Here is a 25,260-nt window from a genome sequence, read left to right on the forward strand (position 1 = left end):
AACATGCGTCATAAGCTGTCACAAGTGGTTTTAAATAGTTATGAGTAATGGCATAAGATGTCATAAAACTAGTTATAACGGGTGTTAGATGACTGATCAGACTGTTGTCATAGGCTCTTATGTCAACTGTTAATAACAACTGCTATTACACAGTCTGCATAACAACATATGTAATATGTTCTTACATGCTACATAAGTGTCTACATACCAGATGTTATAAAAGGGCATTATATAATTTACCAAACTTGAATGGAATGATGGGCTATATTCTACCGTATGTTGGAGGTGTACACTACCTACCAGTTTGTTAGAGATGTAGACTACCTACCAGTATGTTAGAGATGTAGACTACCTACCAGTACGTTAGAGATGTAGACTACCTACCAGTATGTTAGAGATGTAGACTACCTACCAGTATGTTAGAGATGTAGACTACCTACCATTATGTTAGCGATGTAGACTACCTACCAGTATGTTAGCGATGTAGACTACCTAGCAGTATGTTAGAGGTTTGGTAAATGATAACAGGATGAACAGTCATCTCTAACACTCATTATAACTAGTTTCATAACATCTTATGCCATTACTTTTGAAGGTGTAGGACAAAAATTGTAATGTGTTACATAGCTGTCATAAAGGCTTTATGAGTGCATGACTAAGGACACCTACAGTAAAGTGTTACTGAGAGATTAATTCAGTTTGAGAGAAAGAAGAGGAGAGAGTGCAGTATGCAAGACAGGAGGGGTGAGAGGAGGACAGGGTTAGGGAGACAGGAGGTAAAAAGAGATAGGAGAGATCGTAAGAAGAGATGGTAAGAAGATAGGTTATATGAAGACAGATGTGGAGTGGTATATGGGGAGAGATGTGGAGTGGTATATGGGGAGAGATGTGGAGGGTATATGGGAGAGATGTGGAGGGTATATGGGAGAGATGTGGAGGGTATATGGGGAGAGATGTGGAGTGTATAAGGGGAGAGATGAGGAGGGTATATGGGGAGAGATGTGGAGGGTATAAGGGGAGAGATGTGGAGGGTATATGGGGAGAGATGTGGAGTGGTATATGGGGAGAGATGTGGAGGGTATATGGGAGAGATGTGGAGGGTATATGTGGAGAGATGTGGAGTGATATATGGGGAGAGATGTGGAGTGGTATATGGAGAGAGATGTGGAGTGTATAAGGGGAGAGATGAGGAGGGTATATGGGGAGAGATGAGGAGGGTATAAGGGGAGAGATGTGGAGGGTATATGGGGAGAGATGAGGAGGGTATATGGGGAGAGATGTGGAGGGTATAAGGGGAGAGATGTGGAGGGTATATGGGGAGAGATGTGGAGTGGTATATGGGGAGAGATGAGGAGGGTATAAGGGGAGAGATGTGGAGTGGTATATGTTGAGAGATGTGGAGGGTATAAGGGGAGAGATGTGGAGTGGTATAAGGGGAGAGATGTGGAGGGTATATGGGGAGAGATGTGGAGGGTATAAGGGGAGAGATGTGGAGGGTACACGGGGAGAGATGTGGAGGGTATATGGGGAGAGATGAGGAGGGTACACGGAGAGAGATGTGGAGTGGTATATGGGGAGAGATGAGGAGGGTATATGGGGAGAGATGTGGAGGGTATATGGGGAGAGATGTGGAGGGTATAAGGGGAGAGATTTGGAGGGTATATGGGGAGAGATGTGGAGGGTATATGGGGAGAGATGAGGAGGGTACACGGAGAGAGATGTGGAGTGGTATATGGGGAGAGATGAGGAGGGTATATGGGGAGAGATGAGGAGGGTATATGGGGAGAGATGAGGAGGTTATATGGGGAGAGATGGGGAGGGTATATGGGGAGAGATGGGGAGGGTATATGGGGAGAGATGAGGAGGGTATATGGGGAGAGATGAGGAGGGTATATGGGGGAGGGGGATGGTGAGAAGAGATGTGGAGGGTATATGGGGAGAGATGTGGAGGGTATATGGGGAGAGATGTGGAGGGTATATGGGGAGAGATGAGGAGGGTATATGGGAGAGATGTGGAGGGTATATGGGGAGAGATGTGGAGGGTATATGGGGAGAGATGTGGAGGGTATATGGGGAGAGATGTGGAGGGTATATGGGGAGAGATGAGGAGGGTATATGGGGGAGGGGGATGGTGAGAAGAGATGTGGAGGGTATATGGGGAGAGATGTGGAGGGTATATGGGGAGAGATGTGGAGGGTATATGGGGAGAGATGAGGAGGGTATATGGGGAGAGATGTGGAGGGTATATGGGGAGAGATGAGGAGGGTATATGGGGAGAGATGTGGAGGGTATATGGGGAGAGATGAGGAGGGTATATGGGGAGAGATGAGGAGGGTATATGGGGAGAGATGAGGAGGGTATATGGGGGAGGGGGATGGTGAGAAGAGATGTGGAGGGTATATGGGGAGAGATGTGGAGGGTATATGGGGAGAGATGTGGAGGGTATATGGGGAGAGATGAGGAGGGTATATGGGGAGAGATGAGGAGGGTATATGGGGGAGGGGGATGGTGAGAAGAGATGTGGAGGGTATATGGGGAGAGATGTGGAGGGTATATGGGGAGAGATGTGGAGGGTATATGGGGAGAGATGAGGAAGGTATAAGGGGAGAGATGTGGAGGGTATAAGGGGAGAGATGTGGAGGGTATATGGGGAGAGATGTGGAGGGTATATGGGGAGAGATGAGGAGGGTATATGGGGAGAGATGAGGAGGGTATATGGGGAGAGATGAGGAGGGTATATGGGGGAGGGGGATGGTGAGAAGAGATGTGGAGGGTATATGGGGAGAGATGTGGAGGGTATATGGGGAGAGATGTGGAGGGTATATGGGGAGAGATGTGGAGGGTATATGGGGAGAGATGAGAAGGGTATAAGGGGAGAGATGAGGAGGGTATATGGGGAGAGATGTGGAGGGTATATGGGGAGAGATGTGGAGGGTATATGGGGAGAGATGAGGAGGGTATATGGGGAGAGATGAGGAGGGTATATGGGGAGAGATGAGGAGGGTATATGGGGGAGGGGGATGGTGAGAAGAGATGTGGAGGGTATATGGGGAGAGATGTGGAGGGTATATGGGGAGAGATGTGGAGGGTATATGGGGAGAGATGAGGAGGGTACATGGGGAGAGATGAGTAGGGTATATTCGGATGGTGAGAAGAGATGTGGAGGGTATATGGGGAGAGATGTGGAGGGTATATGGGGAGAGATGTGGAGGGTATATGGGGAGAGATGAGGAAGGTATAAGGGGAGAGATGTGGAGGGTATAAGGGGAGAGATGTGGAGGGTATATGGGGAGAGATGTGGAGGGTATATGGGGAGAGATGAGGAGGGTATATGGGGAGAGATGAGGAGGGTATATGGGGAGAGATGAGGAGGGTATATGGGGGAGGGGGATGGTGAGAAGAGATGTGAAGGGTATATGGGGAGAGATGTGGAGGGTATATGGGGAGAGATGTGGAGGGTTTAAGGGGGGGACGGTGAGAAGAGATGTGGAGGGTATGTATATGGGGAGGGGATGGTGAGAAGAGATGTGGAGGGTATATGGGGAGGGGATGTGAGAAGAGATGTGGAGGGTATATGGGGGGACGGTGAGAAGAGATGTGGAGGGTATATGGGGAGGGGATGGTGAGAAGTGATGTGGAGGGTATATGGGGAGGGGATGGTGAGAAGAGATGTGGAGGGTATATGGGGAGGGGATGGTGAGAAGAGATGTGGAGGGTATATGGGGAGGGGATGGTGAGAAGAGATGTGGAGGGTATATGGGGAGGGGATGGTGAGAAGAGATGTGGAGGGTATATGGGGAGGGGATGGTGAGAAGAGATGTGGAGGGTATATGGGGAGGGGATGGTGAGAAGAGATGTGGAGGGTATATGGGGAGGGGATGGTGAGAAGTGATGTGGGGGGTATATGGGGAGGGGACGGTGAGAAGAGATGTGGAGGGTATATGGGGGGACGGTGAGAAGAGATGTGGAGGGTATATGGGGAGGGGATGGTGAGAAGTGATGTGGAGGGTATATGGGGGGACGGTGAGAAGAGATGTGGAGGGTATATGGGGAGGGGATGGTGAGAAGTGATGTGGAGGGTATATGGGGAGGGGATGGTGAGAAGAGATGTGAAGGGTATATGGGGAGGGGATGGTGAGAAGAGATGTGAACTGTATATGGGGAGGGGGATGGTTGGAAAAAGGAGAAGAGAGGAAATGGAAGGAGAAACCAAGAGAGGAATACATAGACAGGAAGACAGAGAGAGAAGAGGAACCAAGAATAACAGTATGTAGGAGCAGAAGAAAAAGGAAAAGAGACAGGAATGAGGTTTAATTACCTAAAGTTGAAATAAGGAGACAAAGATGAAAGGAGTGTTAGAAGGGGAGGGAATGAGAGGAGGGAGGGAGAGAGAGAGAGAGAACATTATTGGATTAAGAGAAGCTCATTATACACATAAAGGAGAGAAAAGCGGTTGATGGTATTAGCACTGTAAAGCGAGAGAGAGAAGGATGAGAAGAGAGAGGGATGAGAAGAGAGAGGGATGAGAAGAGAGAGAGATGAGAAGAGAGAGAAGGATGAGAAGAGAGAAGGATGAGGAGAGAGAGGGATGAGAAGAGAGAGAGATGAGAAGAGAGAGGGATGAGTTTCATGGTGTGTTTGGAGAGGGATAGCTGAGTGTGAGCCCAGCAAACCGGGAACATTCCCAGAACGTTAGCTAAGATTCCCCATCAAGTTCTAGATTGGGTTTTATCTAAGGATTATAACATCACGGAAACATTCAAATAATGTTTTTGATATCAACATTAAAAAAAAATGTTTTAAATGAAATCTTCTCCTGAAGATTCACTAATGTTGTGCACAACATCTGTAACAACCACCACAGAACATTCCTCAAAACTTCTTATTAGGTTTCCTGGTAATGTAATAACACAGTTTACCAGTAATGTTTTCACTGAAAACCAAAATTGGTTCTGTGCAAGTTCCCGGAACATTCGTTAGCATGCAGATAATGTTCTCATAACACAAAAACTCTTCCTACAACCTTCTCCTCCCTGTGGGCATTCTCTCCCTGTCCCTCTCCACCTCTCCTCTGTCTCTCTCTTTTATCTCCTCTCTCGCTCTCGTTTCCTCCGCATATCCCCTCTCCTCTCCTCCCCGGTTCTCTCCTCCCCTATTCTCTCCTCCCCTATTCTCTCCTCCCCTATTCTCTCCTCCCCTGTTCTTTCCTCCCCTGTTCTCTCCCCCTCCCACTTTCCCTGTTCAGGTGTGTGTGTGTGTAATTGATATAACCTGATTGTGTTAGCGTGTATTTCATAATGCATCAATAATCAATAGTAGGAATGCCTTACAGTCTCAATTACCTACTGAAACACACACACAGGCTGAAGACAAATGTATAAATACCAAGCCGGGGTGCTGCAATGTGACTGTAGTCATGGAGACCGAGGGGAAATGACAGTGACATGGAGGTGTGTGGGTCTGTGTCTCTGTGTGTGTGTTATTTAGCCAGGGATTCATGCTGAGACTCTTTCCCAAATGAGCCCTGCATTAACACATCACTAAACAACAGTTACACTATACATATCCAGAAACACATCATCACACTATACATATCTATAAACACATCAATTACACAATACATATCCATAAACACATCATTACACAATACATATCTATAAACACATCAATTACACTATACATATCCATAAACACATCATCACACTATACATATCTATAAACACATCATCACACTATACATATCTATAAACACATCATTACACATACATATCCATAAACACATCATCACACATACATATCCATAAACACATCATCACACTATACATATCCATAAACACATCATCACACTATACATATCTATAAACACATCATTACACAATACATATCTATAAACACATCAATTACACTATACATATCCATAAACACATCATCACACTATACATATCTATAAACACATCATCACACTATACATATCTATAAACACAACATTACACAATACATATCCATAAACACATCATCACACTATACATATCTATAAACACATCATTACACAATACATATCTATAAACACATCAATTACACTATACATATCTATAAACACATCATCACACTATACATATCTATAAACACAACATTACACAATACATATCCATAAACACATCATCACACTATACATATCTATAAACACATCATCACACTATACATATCTATAAACACAACATTACACAATACATATCCATAAACACATCATCACACTATACATATCTATAAACACATCATCACACTATACATATCTATAAACACAACATTACACAATACATATCCATAAACACATCATCACACTATACATATCTATAAACACATCATTACACAATACATATCTATAAACACATCAATTACACTATACATATCTATAAACACATCATCACACTATACATATCTATAAACACAACATTACACAATACATATCCATAAACACATCATCACACTATACATATCTATAAACACATCATTACACTATACATATCTATAAACACATCAATTACACTATACATATCCATAAACACATCATTACACAATACATATCCATAAACACATCATTACACAATACATATCTATAAACACATCAATTACACAATACATATCTATAAACACATCATTACACAATATATATCTATAAACACATCATTACACAGTACATATCTATAAACACATCATTACACAATATATATCTATAAACACATCATTACACAATACATATCTATAAACACATCATTACACAATATATATCTATAAACACATCATTACACAATATATATCTATAAACACATCAATTACACAGTACATATCTATAAACACATCATTACACAGTACATATCTATAAACACATCATTACACAATATATATCTATAAACACATCATTACACAATACATATCTATAAACACATCATTACACAGTACATATCTATAAACACATCATTACACAATATATATCTATAAACACATCAATTACACAGTACATATCTATAAACACATCATTACACAGTACATATCTATAAACACATCATTACACAGTACATATCTATAAACACATCATTACACAGTACATATCTATAAACACATCATCACACTATACATATCTATAAACACATCATCACACTATACATATCTATAAACACATCATTACACAGTACATATCTATAAACACATCATTACACAGTACATATCTATAAACACATCATTACACAGTACATATCTATAAACACATCATCACACAGTACATATCTATAAACACATCATTACACAGTACATATCTATAAACACATCATTACACAGTACATATCTATAAACACATCATCACACAGTACATATCTATAAACACATCATCACACTATACATATCTATAAACACATCATCACACTATACATATCTATAAACACATCATTACACAGTACATATCTATAAACACATCATTACACAGTACATATCTATAAACACATCATTACACAGTACATATCTATAAACACATCATTACACAGTACATATCTATAAACACATCATCACACAGTACATATCTATAAACACATCATTACACAGTACATATCTATAAACACATCAATTACAAAACACCAAAAGCAAAACCCAATCATATAAAAACCCACACTGTTCAGTAAAAGGCCCTGTAACATCCAACTGATGCCCTGGAGCAGGTATTCCCAAACTGGGGTACGCATACCCCCAGGGGTACGAGCAATGCCGTCGGGTGGAACGCCAAATATAATGTGAACTACATTGATTTGGGGTTCACTTATATTGGGAGTAGTGCCTTTCCTCAGACACAGTGTGTTATATGTGCAAAATAACTATCTCACAACTCAATGAAACCTTCACTCTTGTGCAGACATTTAGATACAAAACATGCCAATTTGAAAAATAAGCCACGGGAGTTTTTTGAGTGAGAATTAAGACGACTTTTGAGTAGTAAGACATGTATAAAAGCAACAGATACCATTAACAAGAAGGGTCTAGAAGCGTCTTATATGGTGAGCTACCGAGTGGCTAGGATTCTATGCGTTCTAGCTGGATGAGTCAACAGACGTGGCGGGCCTGGCACAGCTTCTGGTATATCTCAGGTACGTTCATCGGGGTCAATTAAGGAAGACATCCTCTTCGGCAAACCACTGGAAACTAGGACAACAGGAGAGGATGTTTTTAAGTACTGGAGAGCTTTGTGACATCAAATGGTTTTACTTTGATGGTCAAGATGTGTTCGTATCTGTACTGACGGCGCAAAAGCCATGACAGGGAGACATAGTGGAGTGGTAACGTGCGTGCAAGCAGTTGCTCCCATGCCACTTGTGTACACTGCAGTATCCACCAAGAGGCTCTTGCTGCTAAGAGAATGCCTGACAGCTTGAAAGACGTTTTGGACACTACAGTGAATATGGTTAACTTTGGTAAAGCAAGGCCCCTGAACTCTTGTGTATTTTCTGCACTATGCAATGGTATGGGCAGCGACCATGTAACGCTTTTACAACATATGTGCTGGTTATCAAGGGGCAAAGTATTGACACGTTTTTTTAAATTGAGAGACAAGCTTAAAGTTTTATTTACTGACCATCATTTTCACTTGTCTGACCGCTTGCATGATGAGGAGTTTCTCACATGATTTGCCTATCTGGGTGATGATTTTTTTCGCCTGAATGATCTGAATCTAGGATTACAGGGACTCTCCGCAACTACAGTTGAAGTCGGAAGTTTACATACACTTAGGTTGGAGTCATTAAAACTCGTTTTTTAATCACTCCACACATTTCTTGTTAACAAACTATAGTTTTGGCAAGTCGGTTAGGACATCTACTTTGAGCATGACACAAGTCATTTTTCCAACAATTGTTTACAGATTATTTCACTTATAATTCACTGTATCACAATTCCAGAGGGTCAGATGTTTACATACACTAAGTTGACTGTGCCTTTAAACAGCTTGAAAAATTGAAAAAAAATGATGTCATGGCTTTAGAAGCTTCTGATAGGCTAACTGACATAATTTGAGTCAATTGGTGGTGTACCTGTGGATGTATTTCAAGGCCTACCTTCAAACTCAATGCCTCTTTGCTTGACATCATGGGAAAATCAGCCAAGACCTCAGAAAAAAAACTGTAGACCTCCACAAGTCTGGTTCATCCTTGGGAGCAATTTCCAAACACCTGAAGGTACCACGTTCATCTGTGCAAACAATATAAGCAAGTATAAACACCATGGGACCACGCAGCCATCATACCGCTCAGGAAGGAGATGCGTTCTGTCTCCTAGAGATGAACATTCTTTGGTGCGAAAAGTGCAAATCAATCCCAGAACAACAGCAAAGGACCTTGTGAAGATGCTGCAGGAAACAGGTACAAAAGTATCTATATCCACAGTAAAACAAGTCCTATATCGACATAACCTGAAAGGCCGCTGTCACGGTTGTCGTAGGGTAAAGTGGACCAAAACGCAGCAGGAATATGTGCACTCATCTTCTTTTTATTGAGGACAAAGAAGGTAAACCAAAACAAACACGTACACAGAAAAAACACAACGACGAATAACAGGCCGGTAAGGCAACAAAGCTATACCCAGCACAATCTCCACAAAAAACCCATGAAAACAAACTCCTACTTATATGACCTTCAATCAGAAGCAACGATAACCAGCTGCTTCCAATTTAAGGTCCAACCCCAATAAACTAAACATAGAAATAGACTAGACTAGACAGAACATAGAAATACACTAACATAGAACAGTGCCCAAAAACCCCGGAATACATAAATCAAACACCCCTCTACATAGACACACACCCCGAACCACATAAACCAAATACCCCCTGCCACGTCCTGACCAAACTATAATAACAAATAACCCCTATACTGGTCAGGACGTGACAGCCGCTCAGCAAGGAAGAAGCCACTGCTCCAAAACTGCCATAAAAAGCCAGACTACGGTTTGCAACTGCACATGGGGACAAAGATCGTGCTTTTTGGAGAAATGTCCTCTGGTCTGATGAAACAAAAATATAACTGTTTGGCCATAATGACCATCGTTATGTTTGGAGGAAAAAGGGGGAGGCTTGCAAGCCGAAGAACACCATCCCAACCGTGAAGCACGGGGTGGCAGCATCATGTTGTGGGGGTGCTTTGCTGAAGGAGGGACTGGTGCACTTCACAAAATAGATGGCGTCATGAGGCAGGAAAATGATGTGGATATATTGAAGCAACATCTCAAGACATCAGTCAGGAAGTTAAAGCTTAGTCGCAAATGGGTCTTCCAAATGGACAATCCCAAGCATACTTCCAAAGTTGTGTCAAAATGGCTTAAAGACAACAAAATCAAGGTATTGGAGTGGCCATCACAAAGCCCTGACCTCAATCCTATAGAAAATTTGTGGGCAGAACTGAAAAAGTGTGTGCGAGCAAGGAGGCCTACAAACCTGATTCAGTTACACCCGCTCTGTCAGGAGGAATGGGCCAAAATTCACCCAACTTATTGTGGGAAGCTTGTGGAAGGTTACCCGAAACGTTTGACTCCAGTTAAACATTTTAAAGCCAATGCTACCAAATACTAATTGAGTGTATGTAAACTTCTGACCCACTGGGAATGTGATGAAAGAAATAAAAGCTGAAATAAATAATTCTCTCTACTATTATTCTGACATTTCACATTCTTAAAATAAAGTGGTGATCCAAACTGACCTAAGACAGAGAAGATTTACTAGGATTAAATGTCAGGAATTGTGAAACACTGAGTTTAAATGTATTTGGCTAAGGTGTATGTAAACTTCCGACTTCAACTGTATATTCAATGTGCTGGACAAAATTGAGGCAATGATTATGAAGTTGGAGCTCTTCTCTGTCTGCATTAACAAAGACTGGTGCATTTAACAAAGACAGGTCTTTCCATCATTCTATGATTTTTTGTGTGCAAATGAACTCAAGCTTACGGACAATGTTAATGTGATATAGCGAAGCACCTGAGTGAGTTGGGTGTGCAATTACGCAGGTACTTTCCCGATATGGATGACACAAACAACTGGATTCATTATCCCGTTCATGCCCTGCCTCCAGTCCACTTACCGATATCTGAACAAGAGAGCCTCAGCGAAATTGCAACAAGCGATTCTGTGAAAATTGAATTTAATCAGAAGCCACAGACAGATTTCTGGATTGGGCTGCACTCAGAGTATCCTGCCTTGGCAAATCGCGCTGTTAAGACACTGATGCCCTTTGCAACCATGTACCTATGTGAGAGTGGATTCTCGGCCCTCACTAGCATGAAAACCAAATAGAGGCACAGACTGTGTGTGGAAAATGATTTAAGACTGAGACTCTCTCCAATACAACCCAACACTGTAGAGTTATGTGCATCCTTTCAAGCACACCCTACTTATTAACCTGTGGTGAGTTATTAACAATTTTTGATGAACAAACAAGGTTTTATATGTAAGATGGCTAAATAAAGAGCAAAATTATTATATGTATATTATTATTTGTGCACTGGTCCTATAAAAGCTCTCTACCACTTCCCACGAGCCGGGTTGTGACACAAACTGTCACTCATTCTGTTGCATCCTAAAATGCTGGGTTCTTTTACTGAAGACTCCGAAGCGAATTAATAATACACAGAACATATTTATTTAATGTTCTCCTTAACACATTACAGTCAACTACTCTATACAGTGTCTTCAGCCCAACTCTCCAATACATCATTGAACTTTTACCGCCCTTGCATCTCGTAATCCAATCACTTCAATGCAAGAACGGAAACCCCATTATCATTTGTTCATTCCAATAACTCAAGCCCTGCATACAAATCCCATTGGCTATTTGCAACCACTTTACATCTAAACTCATTAACACATAATACATTTCTCAATACACCACACTCCTCCCTGGAAATTCTCACTTCCTCTGAAAACATCCTTGATGAACATCATGGGTTTTCCAAAACAGTTTTTCACTCATCATCTCATATACAACCTGTTAACAGATCCAATCGGTCCTGAGGCCTTCTGACCCTTTTTGGCCTCTCATGACGCTCTGGGCCCTCAGGCCCCGGGCCTGGCACAATCTGTGTCTCTGTATGAGTGCCTGTCACAGTCTTAGTTCCCAAGTCCCAATCAGAAATGTTCCACTTTGACACATTCAGGTCTTCTCTTTCATTGTGTTACATCATCATTTGATCCACATGCTTCCTACACAATTTTCCCTCAGTCTGCACTAAGTAAGTTAGAGGACCAAGTACCCTTTTCACAACCCCGGGTACCCATTTCTCTCTCTCTCTCTCCTCTCCGGTAAACTCGGACAAGCACTGTTTGTTCCGATTGAAAAAAACGAAGACGTTTGCCCATCCCCTTGTCCTGTATCTTAGACTGCATGTCAGCTGAAAAACTCAGTTTCACCAGTGATTACCTTGTTCTAACCTGTCGTTTAACGAACAACTCTCCTGGACTTTTTCCAGTTGTGTCATGTGGCATATTCCTGTAGGCAAACAGAAAGTTGTCCACACTATGCTGTACAGACCGTCCTGATGACTTGTCCTTCTCTTGAGCCTGTTTTAGATTCTGTACAAGTCGCTCTGCTGCGCCATTTCAAGCATTCAACTGGAACAATATCTCCATCTCTTTTGACACCAGCTGTGGGCCATTGTCTGAAACACACTCCTCAACTAACCCGTAGGCTGAGAACATTCCCCGGAGTGTCTCTACCGTGGCTGTAGCTGAAGTATTACTCATACACTTTACTTCTGGCCAGTATGAGTATGCATCTGTAACTACTAAGAACTGGTGCTTTCCCTTTTGAGCAAAATCTATATGGATGCGCTGCCAGGGCCTCTCAGGCCATTTCCAAGGATGCACTGGTGCAAGGTTCGGCATATGTCTATTAGTGTCAGGTGCGTCGTAAAAGGTAGACAAAAACGCAGTGGGGATATGAATACTCATCTTCTTTTATTAGAAGAAAAAACAAAACAAACACTTATACAAAAACAAAGATGAAAAACAGTCCTGTAAGGCTCACAGCTATACACATAACAACTACCCACAAAACCCATGGAAAAACACCCCAACTAAATAGGACCTTCAATTAGAGGCAACGAGGAACAGCTGCCTCCAATTGAAGGTCAGCCCAATAAACTAAACATAGAAATATAAGAACTAGAACAAACATAGAAATATATTAACATAGAACATAACCCAAAAACCCCGAAACACACAAAACAAACACACCCCTGCCACGTCCTGACCGACTACAATAACAAAATGACCTCTTTCCTGGTCAGGACGTGACAATTAGACTGACACACCTGGCATCTCCTTACCATGTCTTCTATGTCTGAGTCTAACCTGGGCCACCAAAAGTGGCTCCTTGCAAGAGTTTTCATTTTGACCATATGGGCCAGTGGTTTTCCTGTAGCTCCTTCAGTAGGTCCCTCTGTAGAGTAGACCGGCACCACCGCTCTCATACCCAATAACACACAATCACTTTCTACAGTGAGCTCATCCCTTCTCACCCAATAAGGCTTTAGTTCAGGATCAGTAACTTGGTTAGGCCACCCTGTAAGTGTGAAGTGCTTCACTTTTGCCAAACCTTGTCCTTGATAGTTTCCCTGGCTATGTCCTTAGCTAAAATGGGAAGTACATCTAAAAATGACACTCGATAGTTTGGATTGCTCTCTGGAGCCTTTTCTATGGCTTCAGTCTTGTCCTGCACTGGATGTAGCCCCTGTTCATCTATCCTGTGACCTAAGTAAGTGACACTAGACTGAAAAAATGCACACCTGTCCCTGTTTACTCTTAACCCATGCTCTTGCAGCTTCTACGTTTTTTAAGGGGTCCTCTGCCAATTGCCCTGTGATAAGAATGTCATCTAGAAAGCACACAACCCCAGGTAAACCCTGTGAGACCTGGTCCATAATACGCTGGAATATAGCCGGAGTGCTGGATACTCCATAAGGCAGTCTATTCATCTGGTATAAACCTTTCAACGTGTTTAGACTCAGGAAATGCTTTGACTCTTGATCTACCTCCACTCGCTGGTAGGCCTGTGTAAGGTCTACCACTTTGTGAACTGTTTACATCTGTCATAGGCGTCGTAAGGATTGGACCAAGGCGCAGCGGGTAAAGTGCTCATACTTAATTTATTCGATGAAACCACTTAACAAAATGAACAAACGACGAAAAACAGTTCCATAAGGCACACAGGCTATACAGAAAATAACCACCCACAAAACACAAGTGAAACAAACCTCAACTAAATATGGCCTCCAATTAGAGACAACGACAACCAGCTGCCTCTAATTGGAGGTCCTACCAAAAAACCAACATAGAAATAGAAAACTAGATTTAAACATAGAAATAGAAAACATAGAACCTAAACCAAAAACACCGGGCTGATATAGACCAGTGGTCACCGGGCTGATATAGACCAGTGGTCACCGTACTGATATAGACCAGTTTAAATGTTTTAAACCAACGAATACAGCAAAGTGGTGAGATTTCAAAACGTTTTAAACCAACGAATACAGCAAAGTGGTGAGATTTCTAAACGTTTGATATCAACGAATACAGAAAAGTGGTGAGATTTCTAAACGTTTTAAACCAACGAATACAGCAAAGTGGTGAGATTTCAAAACGTTTTAAACCAACGAATACAGCAAAGTGGTGAGATTTCTAAACGTTTTAAACCAACGAATACAGCAAAGTGGTGAGATTTCAAAACGTTTTAAACCAACGAATACAGAAAAGTGGTGAGATTTCAAAACGTTTTAAATCAACGAATATAGGAAAGTGGTGAGATTTCAAAACGTTTTAAACCAACGAATATAGGAAAGTGGTGAGATTTCAAAACGTTTAAACCAACGAATACAGCCAAGAGCTGCTGTTTTTATGAGAGAGTTAATGTTTAAGTTCTTACTCAGCACTGTCAACACTTTGTATTCAACACTTTTATAAGCCATAAAATGCGCCTTTTTCCTATTTCCACTCAGCGCTACAACAAGCACTACAGCAGTAATGAATGAGTAGGAAGGTGTATCTATAGGCTTGCGTTGTTGTTATTATTAGCTGCTTGGGTCTTTTTTAATATCAAGGAATATTTCAATTTCTCTGTTCATTGGAGTAACAACATGAATTTGTGCATGAGGCAGAAGTAATGCGGTGTGACTCCAGTTTTGCCATCAGCTGGAAGACGGTGTCCCTTTTTGGTCAGTGTCAGTGGAGGAAAGGGAGGGCAGAGGGATGTTGAGAGACGGACCCTCAGTCTGCTGCTCTCTCCCTCCGCGGAGACTGACCATCAGATGCAGGCACCATCAGCCCAGTAAAATAAATACAAATAAAAAGCTAATTATTTAAATGTATGCTCACTCAGCTGTGCCTCACAACTAATAAAACATCAACTGACCTAGTACCGGTAAAACAACAACTGACCTAGTACTGGTAAAACAACATCTGACCTAGTACCGGTAAAACAACAACTGACCTAGTACCGGTAAAACAACAACTGACCTAGTACCGGTAAAACAACAACTGACCTAGTACCGGTAAAACAACAACTGACCTAGTACCGGTAAAACAACAACTGACCTAGTACCGGTAAAACAACAACTGACCTAGTACCGGTAAAACATCAACTGAACTAGTACCGGTAAAACAACAACTGACCTAGTACTGGCAAAACAACAACTGACCTAGTACTGGTAAAACAACAACTGACCTAGTACTGGCAAAACAACAACTGACCTAGTACTGGCAAAACAACAACTGACCTAGTACCGGTAAAACAACAACTGACCTAGTACCGGCAAAACAACAACTGACCTAGTACCGGTAAAACAACAACTGACCTAGTACCGGTAAAACAACAACTGACCTAGTACCGGTAAAACAACAACTGACCTAGTACCGGTAAAACAACAACTGACCTAGTACCGGTAAAACAACAACTGACCTAGTACCGGTAAAACAACAACTGACCTAGTACCGGTAAAACAACAACTGACCTAGTACCGGTAAAACAACAACTGACCTAGTACCGGTAAAACAACAACTGACCTAGTACCGGTAAAACAACAACTGACCTAGTACCGGTAAAACAACAACTGACCTAGTACCGGTAAAACAACAACTGACCTAGTACCGGTAAAACAACAACTGACCTAGTATCGGTAAAACAACAACTGACCTAGTAGTACCGGTAAAACAACAACTGACCTAGTACCGGTAAAACAACAACTGACCTAGTAGTACCGGGGTGATTAAATGTTTTTTGAAAAATGGTCTAAACAACAATGTATTAGCAGGGCAATTCAAGCAAAGCCAATATGCAGTGATAATGTATTGGACCTATAGCCTACTGCACAACCTAATTACTGCAGTAGTGTTTTGAATAGGTTAATGTTGCATAGGATGATTACGTTTTAAGTCATGTTAAAAAATAATCTTGGATTTTGCATTTTGTCTCAAAGTGATCTTGACTCAGAAAAGGTTGGTGACCACTGATATAGACGATATTGTCATAGCCAATTAACAGAATGAATGTTGACTCTTGAGATGTGTGTGTGTGTGTGTGTGTGTGTGTGTGTGTGTGTGTGTGTGTGTGTGTGTGTGTGGTGTGTGTGTGTGTGTGTGTGTGTGTGTGTGTGTGTGTGTGTGCGTGTGTGTGTTCTATAAGGGCTTTGGGAGATAGGACCCGAGTGCGCCGTCCAACAGAATGCCTGACTAATTGGCCAAAGGTGTAATATTTACTGTTCACTTTTTATTGTTATTTCACTTTTGTTTATCCATTTCACTTACTTTGGCAATATGTTTCCCATGCCAATAAAGCCCCTTGAATTGAACTTAATTGAGAGAGAGAAAGGGTGCAAGAGAAAGAGAGGAGAGAGAGACTTCTCTATCAAATCTAAACATTTCAAACAGAAAACCGAAGAAAATGAATAATGGCAAATGGTTTGATGAAGAATGCAAAACCTAAGAAAGAAATTGAGAAACCTGTCCAACCAAAAACATAGAGACCCAGAAAACCTGAGTCTACGCCTTCACTGTGGTGAATCACTAAAACAATACAGAAATACACTACGGAAAAGGAAGGAACAGCACGTCAGAAATCAGCTCAATGTAATTGAAGAATCTATCCATACTCTAAGCACTTCTGTGAAAATTGGAAAACACTAAACAAACAACAACACAAAGAGTTATCTAGACAAAACGGAGATGTATTGGTAAACCACAACTCTAACCTTTTTGGCTCTATAACAAAGAACAAACAGCAAAAACATATAGATGATCAAATACAAATCTTACAATCAACTATTAAAGACTACCAGAACCCACTGGATTCTCCAATTACCTTGAATGAACTACAGGACAAAATATAACCATCCAACCCAAAAGGCCTGTGGTGTTGATGGTATCCTCAATGAAATGATCAAATATACAGACCACAAATTTTAATTGGCTATACTTAAACTCTTTAACATCGTCCTTGGCTCTGGCATCTTCCCCAATATTTGGAACCAAGGACTGATCACCCCAATCCACAAGGTGGAGACAAATTTGACCCCAAAAACTACCGGGGGATATGACAGCAACCTTGGGAAAATCCTCTGTATCATTAAGAGCAGACTAGTTCATTTCCTCAGTGAAAACAATGTACTGAGCAAATGTCAAATTGGCTTTTTACCTAGTTACCGTACGACAGACCACATATTCACCCTGCACACCCCAATTGACAAACAAACCAAAACAAAGGCAAAGTCTTCTCATGCTTTGTTCATTCAAAAAAACTTTTCACTCAATTTGGCATGAGGGTCTGCTATATTAAATTGATGGTGTTGGGGGAAAAACATACAACATTATAAAATCCATGTACACAAACAACAAGGGTGGGGTTAAAATCGGCAATAAATACACACATTTCTTCCCACAGGGCCGTGGGGTGAGACAGGGATGCAGCTTAAGCACCACCCTCTTCAACGTATATATCAACAAATTGGCGAGGGCACTAGAAGAGTCTGCAGCACCCGGACTCACCATACTAGAATCTGAAGTCAAATGTCTACTGTTTGCTGATGATCTGGTGCTTCTGTCCCCAACCAAGGAGGGCCTAAGCAAGCTGGTCCTGAGGCTCTGTTCACAAACACAATCAGACCCCACAGAGCCCCAGGACAGCCACACAATTGAACCCAACCAAATCATGAGAAAACAAAAAGATAGTTACTTGACACATTGGAAAGAATTAGCAAAAAGCAGAACAAACTGGAATGCCATTTGGCCCTAAACAGAGAGTACACAGTGGCAGAATACCTGACCACTGTGACTGATCCAAACGTTAGGAAAGCTTTGACTATGTACAAATTCAGTGAGCATAGCCTTGCTATTGAGAAAGCCAGCGGTAGGCAGACCTGGCTCTCAAGTGGGCACACTGCCCACAAAATGAGGTGGAAACTGAGCTGCACTTCCTATCCTCCTGCCAAATGTATGACCATATTAGAGAGACATATTTCCCTCAGATTTCGCAGATCCACAAATAATTCAAAAACAAAATCAAATTTTGATAAACTCCCATATCTATTGGGTGAAATACCACAATGTGCCATCACAGCAGCAAGATTTGTGACCTGTTGCCACAAGAAAAGTTCAACCAGTGAAGATCAAACAAACACCATTGTAAATACAACCCTTATTTATGTTTAATTATTTTCCCTTTTGTACTTTAACTATTTGCATATAATATGACATTTGTAATGTCTTCATTATTTTGGAACTTTTGTGAGTGTACTGTTTCCTGTACATTTTTATTGTTTATTTAACTTTTGTTAATTATCTAGTTCACTTGCTTTGGCAATGTTAACATATTTTCCCCATGCCAATAAATCCTTTAAATTGTCTCTCTCTCTGTCTTTCTCTCTGTCTCTCTCCCTTCGTCTCTCTCTCTCTCTCTCTCTCTCTCTCTCCATCCCTAATCTCCCTCTCCAAATACTCAGTGCACTCTCGCTCTCTTTTCTCCCTCTGTCTCTGATTCAGAGGGGATGGGTTAAATGTGGAAGACACATTTCAGTTGAATGTATTCAGTTGTACAACGGACTAGGTATCCCCCTTTCCTTTCTCTTTCCTGCTCTCTCTGGTCAGCTACAATGACGCCAGACAGAGAGGGGAAATGTACCATGTAAAACTAGCTTACTGTCACTGCATGGAGAGAGAGAGAACACGGAGAGAGGAAAGGAAGGAGAGCAATCTAAGAACCAAACATCCATTCCTTGTGGTCTGAAACTGGAGCATGTATATGTGGGGCTGGTGAAAGGCCTGGGGGGTTTTCCGGCGGTGTGGGACGTCATGAGGGTGCGAGGACGAGGAGGGGGGCTTGGTTCAATCTTTCTTGTCTGTTAAAATGAAATAAAGTTGTGTGTTAATAATGAGGTAACTATTTGGGCCAATTCAAGTATTTTTTAAATCTTTCTCTCTCTCGCTCTCTCTAATGGATGTGTTGCTATATATAACTGTTACACAACGTGTACCTGTAACCAGGATAAGATAACAATGGCAACAGTTGTAACTGGGTTACAGGGCCTGCTGTCACGGGTTACGGTAACTGGGATACCGTTGCCGTATATAGAACTCTCCCGTCTCCAAGGAGAGGGTCTAGTGGTGAACAGACGTGGGTTACCATGCCAATGTAATCACACCTGGCAACCGGGAGACAGTCGCCCTGACAACCAGCTTCATATACATTCCCCTGAGACAGAGACAGAGAGAGAGAGAGAGAGAGAGACAGAGCAGACAGAGAGAGAGAGAGAGAGAGCCAAGGAGTGCCTAAAGCAGCACCTAGATATTTTGCACAGATTCTGGCAGACCTGGGCCCTGACAATAAATCTCAGTAAGACAAAAATAATGGTGTTCCAAAAAAATACAAATTCCATCTAGACACCGTTGCCCTAGAGCACACAAAAAACTATACATGCCTCGGCATAAACATCAGCGCCACAGGTAACTTCAACAAAGCTGTGAACGATCTGAGAGGCAAGGCAAGAAGGGCCTTCTATGCCATCAAAAGGAACATAAAATTCAACATACCAATTAGGATGTGTCTAAAAATACTTGAGTCAGTTATAGAACCCATTGCTCTTTATGGTTGTGAGGTCTGGGGTCCGCTCACCAGCCAAGAATTCACAAAATGGGACAAACACCAAATTCAGACTCTGCATGCAGAATTCTGCAAAACTATCCTCTGCGTACAACATAAAACATCGAATAATGTACGCAGAGCAGAATTAGGCCGATAACGGCTAATTATCAAAATCCAGAAAAGAGACGTTAAATTCTACAACCACATAAAAGGAAGCAATTCCCAAACCTTCTATAACAAAGTCATCACCTACAGAGAGATGAACCTGGAGAAGAGTCCCCTAAGCAAGCTGGTCCTGGGGCTCTGTTCACAAACACAAACAGACCCCACAGAGCCCCAGGACAGCAGCACAATTAGACCCAACCAAATCATGAGAAAACAAAAAGATAAATACTTGACACATTGGAAAGAATTTACAAAAAAACAGAGTAAACTGGAATGCTATTTGGCCCTAAACAGAGAGTACACAGTGGCAGAATACCTGGCCACTGTGACTGACCCAAACTTAAGGAAAGCCTTGCTATTGAGAACGACCGTCATAGGCAGAACTGGCTCTCAAAAGAAAACAGGCTATGCAGGTAGCTTAGTGGTTAGAACATTGGGCCAGTAACTGAAAGGTCGCTGGTTTAAATCCCCGAGCTGACAAGGTAAAAATCTGTCGTTCTGCCCCTGAACAAGGCAGTTAACCCACTGTTCCTCGGTAGGCCGTCATTGTAAAGAAGAATTTGTTCTTAACTGACTTGCCTAGTTACATTTATTTTCTTTTTATTTAACTAGGCAAGCCAGTTAAGAACACATTCTTATTTTCAATGACGGCCTAGGAACAGTGGGTTAACTGCCTTGTTCAGAGGCAGAACAACAGATTGCAACCTTTTGGTTAAAGATTAAATAAAGGTTACATACACTGTCCACAAAATGAGGTGGAAAGTGAGCTGTGTATGACCATATTAGAGACACATATTTCCCTCAGATTACACAGACCCACAAAGAAGTTGAAAACAAATCAAATTTTGATAAACTCCCATATCTACTGGGTGAAATACCACAGTGTGCCATCACAGCAGCAAGATGTGTGACCTGTTGCCACAAGAAAAGGGCAACCAGTGAAGAACAAACACCATTGTAAATACAACCCATATTTATGTTGATTTATTTTCCTGTTTGTACTTTAACTATTTACACATCATTACAACACTGTATATAGACATAATATCACATTTGTAATGTCTTTATTCTTTTGGAACCTTTGTGAGTGTAATGTTTACTGTTCATTTTTTATTGTTTATTTCACTGTTGTTAATTATATATTTCACTTTTCTTTGGCAATGTAAACATATGTTTCCCATGCTAATAAAGCCCCTTAAATTGAACTGAATTGAAATTGAAATCGAATTGAGAGAGAGAGAGAGAGAGAGGGAGAGAGAGAGAGAGAGAAAGAGAGAGAGAGAGAGAGAGCAAGGCGGAGAGAGGGTGATATGAGATGGAGAAAATGATATTGAGAAGGTCCAACAGAGAGAGTGGTTCAAGTGAACGTCTCAGCTGATACTAAGGCTTTCTGACATCACCTGTCACCTGGACCCCCCCAACCTGACAAACACACTCACCCTGCTGTCGGAGCTGGGTATCATGGCGTCGGTCATCCAGGATCCGAAGCGGGAGCCCGACGCTCTAACAGTGATAGGGTTGCTCACCCCTGTTAATCGCCCACAGCCTGGGAGACACACACACACACACAGGTCACTATATATACACACAGCCTGGGAGACACACACACACACACACACACACACACACACACTCACACACACACACACACACACACACACACACACACACACACACACACACACACACACACACACACACACACACACACACACACACACACACACACACACACACACACACACACACACACACACACTGCACCTTAACACACACATTCCCCTCCTCTCCTCCTACCCAGTTTGTTCATACAGGCGTGTACATTCCCCTCCTCTCCTCCTACCCAGTTTGTTCATACAGGCGTGTACATTCCCCTCCTCTCCTCCTACCCAGTTTGTTCATACAGGCGTGTACATTCCCCTCCTCTCCTCCTACCCAGTTTGTTCATACAGGCGTGCAGCCTAGTCTCCAGCAGTAGCACTCTCTGTTGTAGTTCTTCATAGTCGTAGGCCCCCACCTCCTCCTGAATGGCTGTCAGGATGATTGACAGGTTAAGGACCTCCCCTCGGAGCACGGCCAGGGTCTGGAGGTCTAACCTGTACTGGTCAATCACCGACAACAGGGGGCGCAGCTGAGACATCTGACCCTTCAACTCCTAAAGGAGGGAGGAGAGGAGAGGAGGATGAGAAGGAGAGGAGGATGGAGAGGAGAGGAGAGGAGAGGAGAGGAGAGGAGAGGAGAGGAGAGGAGAGGAGAGGAGAGGAGAGGAGAGGAGAGGAGAGGAGAGGAGAGGAGAGGAGAGGAGAGGAAGAGGAGACCATCATACCCATGCTAGATTACGGAGACACATATACAGTCCCACTCAAAATGCCTTAGATAGCTCTTTAGTCCCACCCCACACACATGTGGAGACCTCACCGGGCTTAACTTGTCCCTCCTGAGACGAAACCTCTCTCATCATCACTCATCATCACTCAATGCCTAGGTTTACCTCCACTGTACTCACATCCTACCATACAGTATCCTTGTCTGTACGTTATGCCTTGAATCTATTCTACCACGCCCAGAAATCTGATCCTTTTATTCTCTGTCCCCAACACACTAGACAACCAGTTCTTATAGCCTTTAGCCGTACCCTTATCCTACTCCTCCTCTGTTCCTCTGGTGATGTAGAGGTTAACCCAGGCCCTGCAGCCTCCAGCACCACTCCCATTCCCCAGGCACTATCATTTGTTGACTTCTGTAACCATAAAAGCCTTGGTTTCATGCATGTTAACATTAGAAGCATCCTCACTAAGTTTGTTTTATTCACTGCTTTAGCACACTCCGCCAACCCTGATGTCCTAGCCGTGTCTGAATCCTGGCTTAGGAAGGCCACCAAAAATTCAGAAATGTCCATCCCCAACTACAACATTTCCCGCCAAGATAAAACTGCCAAAGGGGGAGGAGTTGCAATCTACTGCAGAGATGGCCTGCAGAATTCTGTCATGCTGTCCAAGTCTGTGCCCAAACAGTTCGAACTCTTCCAGAAATAAGTCTCTCACTGTTCTAGCTAGTTATTGACCCCCCTCAGCCCCCCCTCACTGTTGTAGCTTGTTATTGACCCCCCTCAGCCCCCAGCTGTGCCCTAGACACCATACGTGAACTGATTGCCCCCCATCTATCTTCAGAGCTCGTGCTGCTAGGTGACCTAAACTGGGATATGCTTAACACCCCAGCCATCCTACAATCTAAGCTAGATTGTACACACAAATTATCATGGAACCTACCAGGTACAACCCTAAATGCGTAAACATGGGCACCCTCATAGATATCATCCTGATCAACCTTCCCTCTAAATACACCTCCGCTGTCTTCAACCAGGATCTCAGCGATCACTGCCTCATTGCCTGCGTCCGTAATGGGTCCTCGGTCACACGACCATCCCTCATCACTGTCAAACGTTCCCTAAAACACTTCAGCGAGCAGACCTTTCTAATCGACCTGGCCCGGGTATCCTGGAAGGATATTGACCTCATTCCGTCAGTAGAGGATGCCTGGTTATTCTTTGGAAGTGCTTTCCTCACCATATTAAATTAGCATGCCCCATTCAAAAAGACTAGAACCAGGAACAGATATAGTCCTTGGTTCACTCCAGACCTGACTGCCCTCGACCAGCACAAAACACATCCTGTGGCGTACAGCATTAGCATTGAGTAGCCCCTTTACGCAACTTTTCTGGGAAGTTAGGAACCAATATACACAGGCAGTTAGGAAAGCAAAGGCTAGCTTTTTGAAGCAGAAATTTGCATCCTATAGCACAAACTCCAAAAGGTTCTGGGACACTGTAAAGTCCATGGAGAATAAGAGCACCTCCTTCAAGCTCCCCCATTTCTCCTGTGACCACCGATAAATCTACGATAATCGAGAATTTCAATAAGCATTTTTCTACGGCTGGCCATGCTTTCCACCTGGCTACCCCTACCCCGGTCAGCTCTACACCCCCCACAGAAACTTGCCCAAGCCTCCCCCATTTCTCCTTCACCCAAATCCAGATAGCTGATGTTCTGAAAGAGCTGCAAAATCTGGACCCCTACAAATCAGCTGGGCTAGACAATCTGGACCCTCTCTTTCTAAAATTATCCGCCGCAATTTTTGCAACCCCTATTACTAGCCTGTTCAACCTCTCTTTCGTATCTTCTGAGATCCCTAAAGATTGGAAAGCTGCCGCGGTCATCCCCCTCTTCAAAGAGGTTGACACTCTAGACCCAAGTTGTTACAGACCTATATCTATCCTACCCTGCCTTTCTAAAGTCTTCGAAAGCCAAGTTAACAAACAGATCACCCACCATTTCGAATCCCACCGTGCCTTCTCCGCTATGCAATCTGGTTTCTGAGTTGGTCATGGGTGCCCCTCAGCCACGCTCAAGGTTCTAAATGATATCATAACCGCCATCGATAAAAGACAGTACTGTGCAGCTGTATTCATCAGACTCTGCATGCAGAATTCTGCAAAACTATCCTCTGCGTACAATGTAAAACATCGAATAATGTACGCAGAGCAGAATTAGGCCGATAACGGCTAATTATCAAAATCCAGAAAAGAGACGTTAAATTCTACAACCACATAAAAGGAAGCAATTCCCAAACCTTCTATAACAAAGCCATCACCTACAGAGAGATGAACCTGGAGAAGAGTCCCCTAAGCATGCAGAGTCTGATAAAATGCAAATCAATTTATAACATTTTTGACATGCGTTTTTCTGGATTTCTTTGTTGTTATTCTGTCTCTCACTGTTTAAATAAACCTACCATTAAAATTATAGACTGATCATTTCTTTGTCAGTGGGCAAACATACAAAATCAGCAGGGGATCAAATACTTTTTTCCCTCACTGTATGTGTACTGTAGCTAAGAAAGTAATACTAAGTGCATGTTGTGTAGTAAGCTGTTTTTAGCCCAT

At 42.5% G+C, this 25,260-nt stretch overlaps 1 protein-coding gene across 2 annotated transcripts in view; it reads right to left on the reverse strand.

The window, feature by feature from the left end:
* Positions 1–25,260, reverse strand: part of LOC106595255 (noelin-2) — a 60,300-nt gene that overhangs the window by 4,295 nt on the left and 30,745 nt on the right. For both annotated transcript variants that reach the window (XM_045690678.2, XM_045690677.2), the window contains exons 4-5: positions 22,254–22,473; positions 21,758–21,864 (exon numbers count right to left, since the gene is read on the reverse strand). In XM_045690678.2, coding sequence (XP_045546634.1) covers positions 21,758–21,864; positions 22,254–22,473 — 327 coding nt within the window. The remainder of the gene's footprint in view (positions 1–21,757; positions 21,865–22,253; positions 22,474–25,260) is intronic.

Source organism: Salmo salar, chromosome 12, assembly GCF_965601325.2.
Source record: "Salmo salar chromosome 12, fSalSal1, whole genome shotgun sequence".
Taxonomy (NCBI): domain Eukaryota; kingdom Metazoa; phylum Chordata; class Actinopteri; order Salmoniformes; family Salmonidae; genus Salmo; species Salmo salar.